An 18,058-nucleotide genomic window follows, 5' to 3' on the forward strand; every position below is an offset into this window, starting at 1 on the left:
GTTTACTTCAGGGTGATTTATAGGCAAATTTATGTTATTGTAATGTAAGTAATGACAGATGTTAAGATGGAAATTTTAAAATCATTCTTGGGTCCTCTAAGTAAAATATTTTATTAATAAACAGGCTGTAGTCACCAGACTTCTGTAGTTCAAGTCTTAGTACTTAATGGAGCTTGAGGGTACAGTGAAAGTAGTAGAACCTAGAAGGATGTGGTCCTACTTGACCCTGAAATGTATCTAAGCATCTAAGCATCCCCTCAATTTTTTTTTTAATTTTGAGGGACAGTAAAATTCAAAATTCCAAGATGAGACAAAATGATGGTAGATTATGGATAGCTGGAACAGTTTCTCCTGTACATTCTCACTTAATCAACTTTCTCCCTTAATAATTGATAAACATAGTTTTTTTCATACTGCAGTAGACTGTGTTAAAATTTTATTTGTATTCTTACAGATTCTCAATATCAATAACATTTGGCATTAACTCAAAACTGTCCACCATTTCTAATTGCTCCATGAAATAGAACTATGCTCTGAATATCTTACTGGATTTGTAAAACATCTTGAAGAACAATAAACATAGTAGTGAAAATAAAATTATACAAGGGACTCATTAGTCCCAGAAAAGAAATGCCAGATATATATATATATATATATATATATATATATATATATATATAGTTATTTGAACTTTCAGTGTCAAAGTTGGTTTCTTCTCTAGATATTTTTCCCATGAAGTACATGATACCATAACTTTATCCACGTTGCTGCCTCTGTTGTTATTTGCACAGCAGCAATAAATAGTTAATCCAATTGCTAATGAAACTGAATATTTTGCTCAAGCAAAATGAAAATTTTGGGCTTCTGTGATGTAGAATCTATTACAACTTAGAATATCTTTCATGATGCCCCTGGTCACTATATAGACAATTTCAGGATAATTGCCTAAAATTGCTATAATTCAGTGATATGATACAGCCATCTGTAATATTGATAGAGTGTAGGAAGTAGGAAAACCATGGCACAGCAGTTGCCATTGCAACCAACCATTATTGGGTATGTTCTAAGTCTCAAGACACATAAAGCAATCAATATGTTATATTTTAAGACAGCAAAATAGGTGCATAAAATGTCATGATCTGCATTTATAAGTAGACTTTTTATCAATGGGTATGATGTGCTCGTCAAAATGCCTTCTAAACATTTGTGTTTAGACCTGTTGATTACTGGAACTGTTACTGAGTTTATTGAGATAAATAATTTACAGTGTTAATGGTTGACTTATGTGGAGATAGGGTAGATTGTGGAAATGATTTATTATCACGAGAAACACAAGGGAACATTGCAGAAGACATGACAGACATATACGATATTTAACTAGGGGAAAGAATTGGGGAATAAGTTTTTTCTCCTGCTTACCTGAAAATGAGTAAGCAATGAATAGAGGTGGTATTTCTGATTTGGAGAATGACTTGCATTCTATAGATCATATGCAGGAAATGCAGTGTGACACATATTGACATATAACTGTGGTAAATGTAAATAGGATGTTAATAACCCTGAGGGAAGAATGTTGCTGATTTTTAGACACTGATTCAATCTGGCCTCCAGGTCTGTCTGGATTTGGGTACAATCTGAGTATATATGGGAGGTGGAAAGTTGACTGAAGGCAGCACTCAGGTGAAGCAGCTTTCCCGAGTTGAAGCTCATACTGTGTGGATCATCTCAAAGATGCCGCTTGCTCTCACTTTACCAAATGGTAAGTAGCCAGTCACTGGGTACCTCTTAGAGTCTATGTAACCCTTAGTGTATATTACATCAAGACTGTTTGTAGAGTAGATTTTCTTTAGTGTGGTTTGCTCGGTATTTTGGAGGAGACTTATATTTGATCATGCTTAACCTAAAGAAAAGTCAAAACACAGCTTAAAGACCTCTCTATATTCTAATTGCTTGATGAAGTTTGAGTTTAGATTTTTTAAATAAGAACTTCCTTGTGTTGCAGACACAGGCAATTCTCAGAGTTATTTTCTGTTCTCTTTATTAACAGGAGTGTAAAATGGGACACTGTTACTGATACTTAAGAGTCATCAGTTTTATAATCTCTTCCATTTAAAAAGTCACAGTCTAGACTAAAAATAATACAACTCAACTTCATGGTGCATGCCTTTAATCCCAGTACTGAGATGGCAGAGTGAGGCAGATGTCTATGAGTTGTAGGCCATCCTGGTCTACAGAGCAAGGTCCAAGATAGGCACCAAAACTACACAAAGAAACCGTGTCTCAAAAACAACAACAACAACAATAATAATAATAATAATAATTTACTTCAAAGTGTTTAATTTACATCATAAGAAATTAGTGTATATTGAGAAAACAAGAACAAATAAGTGGTCCAACTGCTTCAAGCACAGAAATAGGAACTTATAATTAATTTGTGTGCTAACATTGGATATCTGCTCACATAAATCAATCTGAATAAACTATGAAATCACCACAGGCTTAAGTGATATATACAAAAGATGAATTAGTTACAATAATAATGTATTAATAAAATGAAAGATAACATAAATTCTCTAGAATTTCAGATATGCGCAGATAATGACTTGAAGACTCTGGCTCATGGTTAATAAAACTCCATGTCTTTGCAAACTTGAGAAGCTCTTTCAGAGCAAATGTAAGTTTGAGACTTACATGTTAGACTGAGAAAAGTCTCCCACATTTCAAACTCTGTACTGGAAAAATGTAGCTATCTCTGTATTTTACCAGTTGTAAAAGTGAATGCTCTATTAAGGTATATCAACCCAAATCACATAGCAGAGGGCTTTCAAAACACATTCCCAGCTTGTTTAACTGTTGTAACCTGATTTGTATTGATCACCTCATTGCCATTTCTCTGACAGCAGGGATATGTATGTTGCTTCTGGTGTCAAATCTGCTCCTTTGGGAGCATGTGGCCTCCAAACCAACTGGACCTATGTCCATTGAAGATCTGTATTATCGAGTGGTTGATCAGTCTCATACCACATATTACCTGGCTGCAGATTTATACCATGAATTTGTAAGTAATATTCTTGCTTCTGAATTCTTTTCTAAAAGTATCTTCACATAGCTAATCGCTCATAAAATTGGAATGAGTCATGTATGCAATTCCAAATAATTCAGTTTTATAGATAATAGAAAGAATCATACAGCAAAATGTGTAATGGGAAAAATATAAAGTTTCATAAAGTCTCAAAAAATGTAAAGAATTCAATGATATTTCAAATTTTCCTTTACTAAATGTAACAATAACAACTTTGAATTTCTTCCCTGGAATTTTGATTTTGTGATCATATACCTCGGGTTCTGTCTTCTTGAGTTTTCCTGACTTACTGATCTGAAGATGACTAGTACAGGGGAACTGAAGTCAGTGAGTGGAAAAAATAAACCTAAGCAAATTGAGATCATGTAAATAAGAAAAACATAATAAAACACAATAGCTACAGATAAGCTCATAAATGCAAACAATCCCAGCATATCGTTTTTAATAATGGGTGTCTTAGTGAAATTGAAGGGCTACTTTAGACACAAATTATATTCCCTTTCCCTCAGGGAGATAACTCATATATTAGGACCTGTCAGTGAAGAAACAACAACGCAAATATCCATTGAAAATTAAGCATATGGAGTATATATCTGTACATTTATAGGAAATATACATTCCTATTGTCATTTTCACATACTAGTTTTCTCATACCCCTTATTATTCTCTACTTATATTCCAACTGCACATTTCTAAGAATGCTTTAAGTATTTTAAATTCTTTGATAGTTAGAATTAAGTAATTCATATTCTCTTAAGAAATATCTTATACAAGTACATCCGTCATATCATTAGGAGAGAAACTTTAAATATTTGTGTGAATTCTTACTTCACTCATTGCTGAATATTTTCTTAAAATGTAACTAGAATTGAATGGTTAATTGTTGACTGTAACAACATTTGTGAATCCTACTTTGATCATGAACTTTTTACTGTATTGATACTTGGTGATATTTGAGATCCAAGTTATAAATGAACAGTTCTAACTTAAAAAAAAAAAAAACCAGCAGTTTGTGCCAATGAAAAATAATTATTTTAAATATGGATATATAGTAACAATTCTGAGACACTCAGCCTAGAAAAACTGAAAAATTAAAGATGTAAGTCATTAGAAGTTTGGGGCATCTTAGTGCTTTCTTTCCAAACAATAACATTAGCGAGTACAATACAAGGGAGCAGCAAAGAGGGGAGAGATCGAGAGGACGGTCGAGTAGATTGTGTATGGAAGGGGATGAAAGGTAGGGAGATGATGTTTTCATCATTGTACTGTTTCAATTCTTGTTCTTAAATATCAAAAATGTAGAGTTAACCAAACATAGAATGTTTGTTTCTACTCAGGTTCTGAATCCCCAGTAAATTAAATATTTAATTTCTTCCAGGACATGAAATATTTCAATAGCAGTTGGATCAAGGATCGGAGGCTCAGCCTTTGCCACACTGCTTCCATCCATACTCCAGAGTCTCGTGAGGAAATCCATGAAACAAAAGTAGGTTTCCTCCCTGTTCTTTTAAAGAAACAAGTTATGCTATACAAAGGTAACTGTGCTGTGTGTGATTACTAAGCCAACATGAGGCATTGTAATTTCTGAGCCAATAGATCAAAAAAGGTGTGACGAATGTCAGAGAACAATCACATCATCCAGCTGCACCTTAGCACTAACTAAAATGCCTGCCAGATCATATTGTCCCGGAATTGTAGTTGTCTCATAGAAAACTATTTTTTACCAACACCTTCTGCTTTTCCCAGGAAAGTTTTGATCTGAACTGGACACTCATTTTTAATATATAAATATACATATAGAGTAAATACAAATCCCTTTATGTTTTATGATATAGCACTATCGGATTCTCCTCTGGGAACACATTACTAAACTAAGTCATGTGTCCATTCTTCTTATCTTTCTAAACTCTCCTGCATCTATTTCTGTTCCATCCTTATTTGTACAGTCCTCGCTGACTGGTCAGCCTTTTCCTACCTACATTCTAACTGTACAAAAGACTCTTCTCTAGACAATATCACGTTCCTTTGGGTGACTTCTGTTTTGAAGACATTTACATAACTCTGAAGATCTAATGTATATGTCTCTTCACTCTGGCTAGCTGTCATAAACATCAGTTTTATTTATATAAAATTAATATATATAGCCATTTCACAGACTATTTTTGCAGTCATTCTGGCGTTACCAAGACAAATAACACATATACAAGACATTCTCATGAATAAAGTGTGGTTGTACTAAAGAAAAAATAAACAAAACAAAGCATTTATACAGATTACTTTTCTACACAATATGAAAAGCGCACTGTTGACACTGAAATATTTAATGTTGGAATACAGTCTCTGATAGTAGTACTTTTAAGAAGACAATGAACTGAGACTCCACACAGTAAGCAGCTGTCATTTCCCTTGCATATCAAGTTAGAATTTACACTGAACATCTTTCATGTCATGGAGTCATTTTTAATCCTTTTGTCTAATACTGCTAGCAATACGTTGGTTATCACCATTGGTGTCTCCATTTCATTCATAAACACTTTGTTTAGATTATAGTTGTATTACTCTTTACTCTTCATTATCATAGCCTGTAAGATTCCATACAAAATCACAGTAAACAGCTAACTAAATAATTTATTTTGTATGACTCTGGCCTTTTATTAACAGTTACCAGATCAAAATTGCATTCTGATTTCTACCAATGCCTGGAACTAAAGCAATGCTTTAAAATAATTTTTATTCTGTACATGTCAATATGCAACACCTCTAGAATCAAGGGCAGCAGGAATCATGCAGATACAAGAAAAAGAAAGATTTGATTTTGATAAGTATTTTGTCTTAAGTCACCTGTTTTAATATTCTAGCATAGTATAAAATTCTCAAGTAAGTATATGGAAGACAAATTTGATTCAGTAGTATAGAAAGTATAGAAATGATTTGAAGCATTAACCTCTGATATTGTTGGCAGTTATGCAATATGAATTATAGCTTTGGACATCTAATGAACCCTGTAAACCTAATTTTATCATAGGCAGGGTAAGCAATTAAAAAGAACAGTTCAAACAACTAGGACAAATAGTTGAATGTAAAGGAAAAATAAAATATAATCATTTTGAACAGTCAAAATTATTAAGACCCAATTTGTTTTATTTAGCAAAGTAGTATTCAGTAATTGACTTTATTTTTAGGTGATATTTATATACTTTGCAGTCATTAAAATATATTACTACTAATAAAAATACACTGTAGTTTGCCTCCCTTGTGAAAAACACCACAAGTATCTATCTACACAGCTGTATGTCACTTAGTTTAAGGTGATGTCCAATGATGTTTTCCTAGACTGAAGACCTTCTAAAAGCAATGATCAATATTTCCCATGCCTGGGAAGAACCGCTGAGACACTTGGTTTCTGCAGTGCCTACTCTCCCAGGAGCTTCTGATAAAATGCTTAAAAGAGCCAGTGCTGTGAAGAACAGAACCCGCGTGCTTCAGGAAGGAATGAAGATCATACTCAGCAGGGTAAGCTGTTTTGACACGTGTCTTTGGTCATCTTATTTAAAAAGTTTGTAAATTATGTTATTCAAAAAGAATTTTGAGATTCTCAAATACATGGTCACTTAATAAGCCATTAGAACAGTGACCTCTGTAGAAAATAGTTTTGTGCCTCCTAGTCATTTCAACAGTAGCTTTCCTGGATGGGGTGGACACCACAGCCTAATGTGCAGAAGACCATATAAGACTCATTGCCTGGATTGCCTGCACACAATATGTTAAGTGAAATATACTGCTCCTGTTCAAGGATTCAGTAGAGTATATAAAAATGAAGAATGGATTTATCTGAAAGGAAGGAAAGGACCAGGACACTCTACCAGGACTAATATCAGGGAAAGTACTGAGAGCATGTCCAATTCCCCAAAGGAAGAGTACTGATACTACTAGCCTTTTCATTGTCTTTTAGTTAATTCTTTCTTTACATCCGAATAGTGCCTCCTGGTTCACTATCTGTCTGCTTGTGTATGGATCTGTCTCATCTGAGATTAGTTACTGGTGAAATTATTAAGGCCACTCCACGTAGATAAAAGGGAGGTTTATTTTGTGGGGTTTATTTTGTGGGGATTCAGTGGCATGTCAGAAAGTGCATATGCCTGTCTCCAAATTATGTTTTGGTGTCTAATGCCTGTTCCCCAATTTCCATGATTTCTCATTATACATTTATAGTCTTCTGTGTTTTACCAAAATTAAGTAAAAGTTTATACGGAAAGTGCACTGGGAGATGTCTCATGTCTGTAACTGCCTTCCTTCCATGTGTGAGGCCCTGAATCCAGTTCCAGAATTTGTGTCAAAGGGTGATGTGGTGTCTTCCCTTTGTAATCCTTAGACAAGTGACTCATACTTTAGAAAATCTGCCATGAGTTGCAGGTAAAAGTCAGAGCAGATTTCTCAAAAATCAAAGTAGACTTCACTGGAGGAACTTTACCCAAAATTGACCAGTAACATTGAAATCATGCCTATTTCAGAGAGAGAGAGAGAGAGAGAGAGAGAGAGAGAGAGAGAGAGAGAGACTAATACCTTTCCATTTGATGTTTAGAGCCACAAGGAAGTTGAAAAAGGTGCCTACCCTGCCTGCTCTGGACTGGCAGACTTGCAGTCATCTGATGAAGACACTCTCCGTTTTGCCTTTTATGGCCTGGTCCGCTGCCTGAAAAGAGATACTCATAAGATCGACACTTACCTTAAGATGCTGAGGTGCCGAGAGATCTTTTACAATGAGTGTTTTTTTGAATGAGTGCTGACTGCACAACCCTGTAATGTCCTGCTGACATGAGCCTTGTTGAACCACAACTGTAGTGCTTTTATTTCTTCTCTGTGCATGCACAGCTATAATGGATTTCTTTTTATACAATAAAATCTAATTCTTTAGAAACAACAGTTTTAATGTGAAATTCTAAGAACCTTTTGTTTCATTTAATATAATATAGATGCAGGCTTTTTGTGATATACATATAAAAATCTGAACTTTGAAAATTGTGGTTGATGTATTGTGTACCCCAATAAAACTTATCTGGGGATCAGAGAACAGAACAGCCACTAGATTAGACATAGGAGACAGACAGTGATGGCACACATACCTTTAATCCTATCACTCAGGAAACAAGTGATCCGTCTGGATCTCTGTGAGTTCCAGGCCACACTCTAAACAGAACCAGGCATGATGGCACACACCTTTAATCCCAGCACTTGAGATCTAATGGCTTTGCTACTAAGTATTTGGGAAACACACATACCTTTAATCCTAGCACTAAGAAGGAATTGATGTCTGGGCAGAGAAAGGTATATCTGTTTTTAATCCCAGGAAGTGACGATAGGAAGCAGAAAAGTATATAAGGTATGAGGGCCAGGAACTAAAGGCCTTTTAAGCAATTCAACTGAGACCCTTAGGGGTGAGGACTCAGAAGCTTTCAGTCTGAGGATTCGTGGAAAAGAGATCAGCTGTGGTGTTAGTGAAGTCAGGGTGGCTGTAGCTTGTTCTGTCTCTTTGATCTTTCAGAATTTACTCCAATTTCTAGAAATGGGTTTTTTATTAATAAGACCATTTAGAAATTCATGTGCTGGGTAGTGGTGGTACACTCTTTTAATCCCAGCACTCAGAAGGCAGAGGCAGGCAGATCTCTGTGAGTTTCAAGGCCAGCCTGGGCTAGAGAGTGAGTTCCAGGAAAATCTCCAAAGCTACACAAAGAAACCCTGTTTTGAAAAACAAAAACAAAAAAGAAAAGAAAAGAAAAGAAAAGAAATTTGTATTACAGACAAACACAAAAGTCAGCATAAAACTGGATCCATTGTATCAAGGGGATGGATATCTAAGGGAGTTTATAAAGAAAACCATTCTGTGAGCAAATTTTTAGCCGAATAACAACCAATACAGTTTCAATAATATTGGACTATCCCTAAGTACCATTAATTTCAACATTCAAAAATGTAGTAGGACGGAAGTGTGAAATAGATCTATATTTATCTATTGCCCATCTGCCAGTTTAATCACTATTAGGACCATCTGAGGAAAGAAGCTGAAATTCCCTTTTATGTAGCTCAGAATCCAAGACTATTTTCCTACTTTAAACATGAAAATATAAAACAAACAAGTCTTTCCCACATTTATAGTCACTATGCAACAGACCAGAGGACGTGGTCACTTGTTTCTCAGTGGTGATATTCAAATTGAAGTCCAAGGTTTTGAGGCAGGATCAAGCATGAGTAATCTCTAGGGATACCAAAGGGAAAGCAGTTACACACTTTCAGAACAGGATGGCTCTGCATTCTACTGCTGCTTGGGTATTCAACTTATAAGATCACATTTGAAGAAATTGGCTGAATATAACAAGAAAAATAGAAATCATATTAAAACAGACAAAAATGGTAGAAAAATATTGACCTCATAGATCATTAAATTATATCATGAACACTAAAGTTAGAATGTGAGAAGAATTTGTTTTTCATGAGATTTTTTTCTGAAATGGAAATGTTATATAAATAAACATCCATTATACTGAGATCAATATCATGGTTGATGTATTCAGTTAAACTAAATCAGAAGAATATCAGTGGTTAATGAAGATGAGAGTATGAAAGCAGAGTTTAAAGATGCTGATGGTTTAGATCTGGAAACATGAAAGCATGGTGGAACACTGACAAATAGGAAGATATCACATCTAACAATTCTTGAATATTCTATGATATAACCATTCTGATTTTGGACAAAACTCTGAGATAGTCACATAAACAGCACTTTAGAGAAATAGGAAGTAATTATAAAACATGTTTCTTCTAAATGGGTACTAGTAAACTCCTATGATATTATGATATACACATCACTTCAGGGTAACCACAGGAAAAGCCTGGCTTTTATAGAGGATTCATAATTTCAGCAGGAAAATTCCTGGCTATGTGGTAAAGGACCATGGATGTCAATGAAGGTATTGAATGCAACTTAGAGACTGAAAGAAATACTCTAGATGTGGAAAATAGAGTTAATCCACTTTTGGGGTTTGTAGACCTGTGAAGTTGGTAGACAAAGACTGAGTCCAGGCAAAATTTGAGATATCATGAAGTTATTACACAAAAAAGTCAATGTAAGAAAATCAGCTTGGCAAATGTAAAGAAACAGGATAGCAGGAAAGTCACTAGCCACAACTCTAGGATAAAAGAAGCAGAAGATTAAAAGAGACCAAGAAACTGAAGACTAGAATAACTGAGTGATGGAAAACCCAGAAGAAGTCAGTGAGATAAATAAAGCTTGGTGTAAATATTCATAAACTTTCTTTTTCTGTATTTTCTCATTCTATTTGCCAGAAATTACCAAAAATATTTTTAGGTTAGTAAATAATAAACCAACATACTCACAAGTCTTTACTATGGCTCAGTATAGAAGACTCTTCAGTGACACGGTTTAATCATCATGGAGCAAGTTTTCCAATGGCAAGTTACTGGGTTAACCTCTGGAGCAAGTTTTCCAATGGTGGGACTGAGATACCAAGCCAGTCATCAACCTTTAACCTACACCCCCTCCTGACTGTAAGATGTGGTGGAGCAATGATGGCTCAGAACTTGTGTGAGTGGCCAACTAATAAATGGTCTAACTTGAGGCTCAAATTGTGAGAGGAAGCCCATGTCCATCACTGTCTGGATGTCCAGCATCCTGAAGATGGATAGCTCAGAGACCTATAGCTAATGGGAGCAGATGCAAAGACCCATAGTCAAACATTAGGCAGAGGTCAGGCAATCCCATGCAAGACAGGTTAGGAAGGAAAGTAGTAGCCAGAGGGGTAAAAGACACCAGGGCATGGCCCACAAAGTCAAGAAGGGCCCATAAGGGCACACTGAGCCTGAAGGGATAATCAGGCAGCCTACATAGGTCTGCACTCAGTCCTCTACATATGTGCTATGATTGCTTAGTTTGAGGTTTTTATGGGACTCCTAAAAGCGGGGTGGAGGTTTCTCTGACTCATTTGCTTGCTCTTAGGACCCTTTTCCCTCTTGATTTGAGTATTTGTGGCTAGTCCTACTACATCTTCATGTGCTGGTTTTGGCTGAGATGCCTAGGAGGGCTTCTCTTTCCTGAAGGGAACCAGAGGAGCAATGCTCCTGGGGACAGTGGAGGTGACAAGGAGACTGAAAGGAGTGGAGAGAGGGGAAAGTGCTGTTGAAATATTATATGAGAAAAGAATGAAAAAAGAAAATTATATTGTTTAAGAATGCCTAATTTTCAGTATTCACACACATGTTGATTTACATCCAGGCTGTTTGCATGTCTTGGGTAGTGAATAGAGCAGCACTGACATGGATGAGTAGATATCGCTATTGTAAGATACACAGACCTTTTGCTATATACTGTAAGAATTGTACAGTAGCTTCATGTGGGTTTTCATGGGTTTTAATGTGTGTGTGTGTGTGTGTGTGTGTGTGTCCCAAATGTATTTCAAAGTGTTCTTCTGTGCTGTGGCTTTGAAATCTCCATGCCAGATTTGCACATTTATTTTGAACAGTTTGATGTCAGGTGTCTTGTGAAGTCACACTCTTGTCTTTTTTATGTTAGAGACAAGCTCTGAACCAGAACTATTTGCTTCTGGTGAATTTGAGTGTTACTGCTATCTATGTATTATCTGTTTGATCTATGTATTATCTCCCTATTTCTTGAAGTCCATCAGTGTTCAGGGTGTCAGCTAAGGCTGGATCTGTGGTATCTGACTATGGTATCCAACTAGGAATAATTGTGTCTAGCTCTATCCTCTATCTGTAACTTTCATTTTCATTAATTGCTGAATAGTATTCCATTGGTTAAATCAGTGATTCATGGGGACTATGTACCCCAATATAATGTGTATCCTAATATACTTATTTGGCGATAGGCAGAGACAGCCAATTTCTAGATTAGAAATAGAGGCCACAAAGTGGTGACAAACACTCTTAATTCTGTCACACAGGAGGCAGAGATCCATGTGGATTCTTGTGAGTTCAAGGCCATGCTGGAAACAGAGTCAGACAGTATTGGCACACTCTTTTAATCACAGCTCTTGAGATCTCATGCCTTTGCATGGAAAGCACACATGCTTTAATCCCAGGAAGTGACATGACTGAATGGAGAATGGTATATAAGGTGTGAGGAGACAGGAACTAAGAGCAATTCAGCTGAGATTCATTCGGGTGAGGACTCAGAGTCTTTCAGTCTGAGGAAACAATGAGTTCAGGAGTTGGTGAGGTGATTCACAACCTGTGGGTCAGGGCACCTTTGTGGACCAAAGACACTTTCACAGAGTGGAGTACCCAATATCCTGCATATCATATATTTATATTATAATTTATAACAGTATCAAAATTACAGTCTTGGAGTACCAGCATAAATAATTATAGTTTGGGTTCACCACAGCATGATAAACTGGAGAATGGTAGTATCATTGGGAAGATTGAGAACCACTGATATAAATCAACTTTTCAATATCCATTTATCAGTTTATCAACATCTAGGCATTTTCCATGATATGAGTAGGGCATAGAGGATCATAAATTTTGGATAAGTAGGTATAACTATAGTCAGGCATACAGTCCTTTTGCAATATGCCAGAGGGTATTATAGCTGGATTATGTGGAAGAACTATTGCTAGCATTTTTAGGGACCTCCACTTTGATTTCTACAGTGGCTGTACCAAATTCCACCCCCACCAGCTCTGCATTATAGTTCCTCTTTCCCCATTCATAAGTGCATGCATTTGTGCTCAGCATTTTAAATTTTATTTGTATTTAATTTTTAAATTTTATTTTGTATGGATGTGTATTACCCTGAATTCATGCATTTATACCACAGGATCTATAAAGACTTAGGATTTAGTAACAGCCAGTGGAATCACCAGGGATGGCCATCACAGATCACTGTAGGACACTACTGGGGTTAGCCATTGAGTCTGGGTCTTCTGTAAGAGCAGCAAATCCAGTTAACTTCTTAGCTATCTCTGTAGGCATTGTCAGTTTTTTCTTACTCTTGTCATTATTCTGCTGCAACATGAAATCACAAAGTTTAATTTGCGTTTTTCTGGTGACTAAAGATGCTTAACTCCAAAAAAAGAAGTCTTCTTCAGAATTTTCGGTTTACTTTCATAGCCTCCCATAGTATTGTTTGTTTGTTTGCTTTTTCCTGGAGCTGAGGACCAAACCCAGGGCCTTGCGCTTGCTAGGCAAGTGCTCTACTACTAAGCTAAATCCCCAACCCTGTTTTGTTTTTGTTTTTGTTTTTGTTTTTGTTTACAGTATAATTAGAATGCTATCTGCTAAACCTCTGTCATAAGGATACATGGCAAAGAGATTTTTCCACATTCTGTAGGTTACATTTTCACCCAAATTGTATTCTCTTTTCTGTAGAGATTATTTTTGCTTCATGTGGTACTTACTGTTTGTCAATTTTTGATCTAATACAGGTGGTACCATGATCTATTCAAATGGGGAAGAGGTACCTGAACCTTCAACACTAATACTTATATAATAATACTTTATACTATGTCAGGATCTGATATCACATTTCATGTCAAATTTTTCTATGCATTTTGAATTGAGTTGTGTTAAGTTGGTCACATAAAGAGGTAATCTTATTCTTCTTATTGTAGCTGTTAAATTTTACAGTAGTATCAGTGTTCAAAATACTGCTTTTCTCCAATGTGTGCTCTCTTTGTCAAGTATCAGTTGGTTGTTGAAGTTTGAGCTTTTAGTTTGCTCCTCAATTATAACCCACTGGTCAATGAATGTGTTTTTATGTCAGTATTAAGCTGATTTCATTATTACATCTCAGCATTGTAACTTGTAATTGGGATGGTGATTCTTTAAGCAGTTTTCATTTTATTGGTCAGTATCTTACCTATCATTCCTTTCTGTATATGCACATGAAATTTAATAGTATTTTTTACAAGAAATTTGTTTGTAGTTTGATTGGAATTATGTTGATTACTCTGATGATTTGAGTAGGATGGCTGTATTAAAATATTTATTTTACTTATTCATGACATACTTGAGACAAAACAAATAGATTGACAAACTAATAGTGACCGAAAGCTTCATTGTTATTGGCTATCTTGATAGTGCTGGAGCTTCATGAACATGCCATCAGAGATAAATGTAATCATGCACATTGTCAATCTTGGAACACAGTAAGATATAATGATGACCAGGTTGCTAAGACAAGCCTATTGGGGTAATAGTGGTGTAAATGTCATGGGAGTAATCAACCACTTGCTTTCTGAAGTTCAGCACATCTTTACAAGATAAAACCTATACCTAAAACAGTTATCAGGGACACAGACAGTGGCTACTCAATTTGTGGGTCTGTATGGAGAACCTAGTATAATTTTTCTATTGAAAGCGTATTGTATTAAATCAAGTCCTGATGAGTTATTTTATACCCATCTCTTGATACATATCTCAAATGAAGCATATGATGTTTCATTTTTTTAATTGGCTGGTAATTTAAACACAGATGAACAGCTGGTTAAGGTATAGAAAATTAATGAGTGCATAGTGTTCTACCCCAAGTGGGACATCTATATCACACCTCCCTCATTCCAAAACTCAGATATCATTGAGCATGACCAGTAGTAATGAGTAGAAGAACCTGTGGTCATCGACAACTGCAAGGAAACAGTGTTTGCTGGAATGAATGTGAAACTTGCAAATATAAACTATAGTGTTTTAACATCATGTGGATGACTTTCACAAAGTCAAGATGTTCAAAATTCAAGCATGGAAATAAGAAATATGTACTAAGTCACAGCAATAGCTGTGGAAATGTAGGCAATTGATAGCTGCTGAGAGAGTTAGTTAGGTATCTTCAGTGTTCTAACAACTAGTATGTCTAACTTGTTCCCATGGATGGATGCACACATTACTGTATATAATTAGTAATAATGGGACTGATTTCTTTTTAATGAGGACACAAAGCTAGGTGTGGCGATATGTGTATGGGTTGAGGGTACATGTATCTGTGAGCAGGTGACAGGGGCATGGAAATACAATACATGATATTTGAAAATATATTTTTCTACAGTACATTCTGATTTCAGTTTCTATCCTCCCCCAAATCCTCCTCTCTTACTTATGTACCCTTATTTCCACACTTTCTATCATTATTGCATAATGTCATTAGAAGTCACTTTATTACTAAGTTCCTGTAGTAGAACAGGAGTATTTGGTGTTGCTCTAGGTCCTTGAACTTTCTTTCTCAGGTGCTTGGCTACTTAGGAAGTTTTGGGTATACATTCCATTTCAGAGAGTGGACCTTTAGTTCATTCATGTAATGGTTTATTGGTCTCACAAGATTTATGGCCACTATTGGACTAGCACATCTTGCAGGCTTGTCATCATTGTAGGTATACTGTTTTGTAGCTGGGTTGGATTTCCCTATTTCTCTTGGCAGCAGGCAGTGCAGTGTTTCTTCCAGTACCATGAATACTGGTCAGTAGGAATAAAGTCTCTAACCACACACCAGCTCTACTTCTCCATTTTCAATGAGTTGAATAAATGTTGACTAAATTAAGCAACAGGGAATTACCACTAGTTTGTGAAGAACAACCAAATAGCCTTTCCAGTAGCTTTGATTGTTTTGGGGTTTCCTTGGGGATAGTTTTTTGCCAACAATTCAATTATATGTAACTTGTCCCTGGAAATGAAGACTTTATTTGATGACAAGAGATGTCCAGTTGAGATTTTGACTTACCATTATTTGGTGATTCCATTGAGAATATCTTCATATATGTATATATTTTAGGAAGCTTCTACTCTGTTAGACTTCTGTACAACCTTTCAAGTGGCAGTTTGGCTGACCCTCCCAGTCTTCTCTCCCTGACTACTCTTTTCCTTCCTTTCCATTTTTGGTACTCCAGGTCGAGAACCCTCCTCACTGCCATCTATAACAATTTATTCTCTTTTTTTCCTAGGGTGATGCAACCTTTCTTACTATTCCCTTACTCTGTCGCTAACCTCAGTTAGCCTACTCATCATATACTTAATCACTAACATCCATATAGGCCAAAATGCACACCATATTTGTCTTTTGGGTTCTGGGTTACCTCATTCAGAATGATTTTGTTTTAGCTCCATTTGATTACATGAACATTTCATAATTTTATGTTATAAACAGTTGAGCAATGTTCCATATGAAAGCATACCATATTTTGTTTATCCTTTCATCTATTTGATGGATAACTAGTCTGTTACTAGTTTCTCATTATTATGAATAGAACATCAATGAGCATGGTTGAGCAAATGTCTAAGTATTAGGTTCTAGAGTCCTTTGAGTATATGACCAAGAGAAGTATAGCTGGATTTTAGTTTAATCAATTCACAACTTGCAGAAGGTTTCCCACAGTGATTTCCATAGTAACTGTATTAGTTGATCACTTTTACTATATTACTCCTACCAGTCCATAAGCAGAGATCTTTTCTTCTTCTATCTTCCTCAATTCTTTCTTCAACTCCCAAAAGTTTTCATTATGTAAATGTACTTCATTTTCTTTATCTGTTCTAAAATTGAGGGACATCTATGTTGTTTCCAGTTATGGCTGTTATGAATAAAGCTTTGTGAACATGTTTCAGCAAGTGTTTATATAGGATGATGGAGCATCCTTTGAGTATATACCCAAGGGTGAGTTAGCTAGGTCCTGAGTTACATTGATTCCCAATATTTTAAAGAACCGACATTTTGATTCCCATAGTGGCTGTACTAGTTTACTCTCTTACCAGCAATTTGGAAATGTTGCTCTTGCTCTACATCCAAGCCAGCCTGAGCTGTCACTTGCGTTTTTGATCTTAGCCATTCTGACAGGTTTAAGATTGAATCCCAAAGGAGGTTTGATTTGCATCACCATGATGTCTAAGGGTGTTAAACATTTCTTTAAGTGTTTCTCAGACATTTAATTTTCCTCTGTTTAGATACATACCCCATTTTATTTATTTATTTATTTATTTATTTATTTATTTAAAAATACATTTTCATTTTACATACTAATCCCAGTTTCCTCTCCCTCTCATTCTCCCACCACCCTCCACATCCTCCAACCTTTTCCCCATCTACTCCTCAGAGAGTGTAAGACTTCCCTTGGGGAGTCAGCAAAGTCTGGCATATTGAGCTGAGGCAAGACCAAGTCTCTGTCCAGTGTGTCAAGGCTGAGCAAGGTATTCTACCCTAGGGACTGTGTTCCAAAAAAGCCATTTCATGCACTCAGGATAAGTCCTGGTCCCATTGCCATGGGCTCCCAAACAGATCTAGCCACATAACTCTCACTCACATTCAGAGGGCCTAGTTCAGTCTCATGCATGTTTCCCAGCTGACAGGCCAGAGTTCGTGAGCTCCCATGAGCTTGGGTCAGCTGTCTATCTGGTTTTCTCTTGGGTTTTTGATGTCTAATCTTGAGTTCTTTATATTTTGGATATTAGTCCTCTGTAAGATGTGGAGTTGGTGAAAATCCTTTCCTGTTCTGTAGGATGCCATTTTGTCTTATTTATGGTCTCTTTTGCCTTACAGAAGCTTTGAGATTTATGAGGTCCCATTCGTTGACTATTGTTTTAGTGCCTATGCTATCAGTGTTCTGTTCAGGAAGTAGTCTCCTGTGCCAATGAGTTCAAGGCTACTTCCCACTTTCTCTTCTATTAGGTGCAGTGTAACTGGTTTTATGTTGAGGTTTTTTGATCTACTTGGACTTGAGTTATGTGCAGTGTGATAGATACAGATCAATTTTCATTCTACACACTGATATCCAGTTAGACCTGCTCCATTCGTTGAGATATTTTCGGTTTTTCATTATGTATTTTTGCCTTCTTTATTTAAAAGCAAGGGTCCATAAGTATGGATATATGTTTAGTTCTTTGATTCAATTCCATTGATCAATCTGTCTGTTTTAATGCTAATACAGTGCAGATTTATTTCAATAGCTCTATAGTACAGCTAGAAAC

The 18,058-nt window shown here is 36.1% G+C and overlaps 1 protein-coding gene across 1 annotated transcript; it reads left to right on the forward strand.

The window, feature by feature from the left end:
- The first annotated feature begins 1,731 nt into the window (after positions 1–1,731).
- LOC118583483 (prolactin-3D4-like) lies at positions 1,732–7,862 on the forward strand. The gene is made up of 5 exons (XM_036186838.1): positions 1,732–1,759; positions 2,901–3,058; positions 4,461–4,568; positions 6,416–6,595; positions 7,665–7,862. The coding sequence occupies exons 1-5, from the start codon at positions 1,732–1,734 to the stop codon at positions 7,860–7,862; spliced, it is 672 nt and encodes a 223-aa protein (XP_036042731.1).
- The last annotated feature ends 10,196 nt before the right edge of the window (positions 7,863–18,058 follow it).

Source organism: Onychomys torridus, chromosome 5 (assembly GCF_903995425.1).
Source record: "Onychomys torridus chromosome 5, mOncTor1.1, whole genome shotgun sequence".
NCBI lineage: Eukaryota > Metazoa > Chordata > Mammalia > Rodentia > Cricetidae > Onychomys > Onychomys torridus.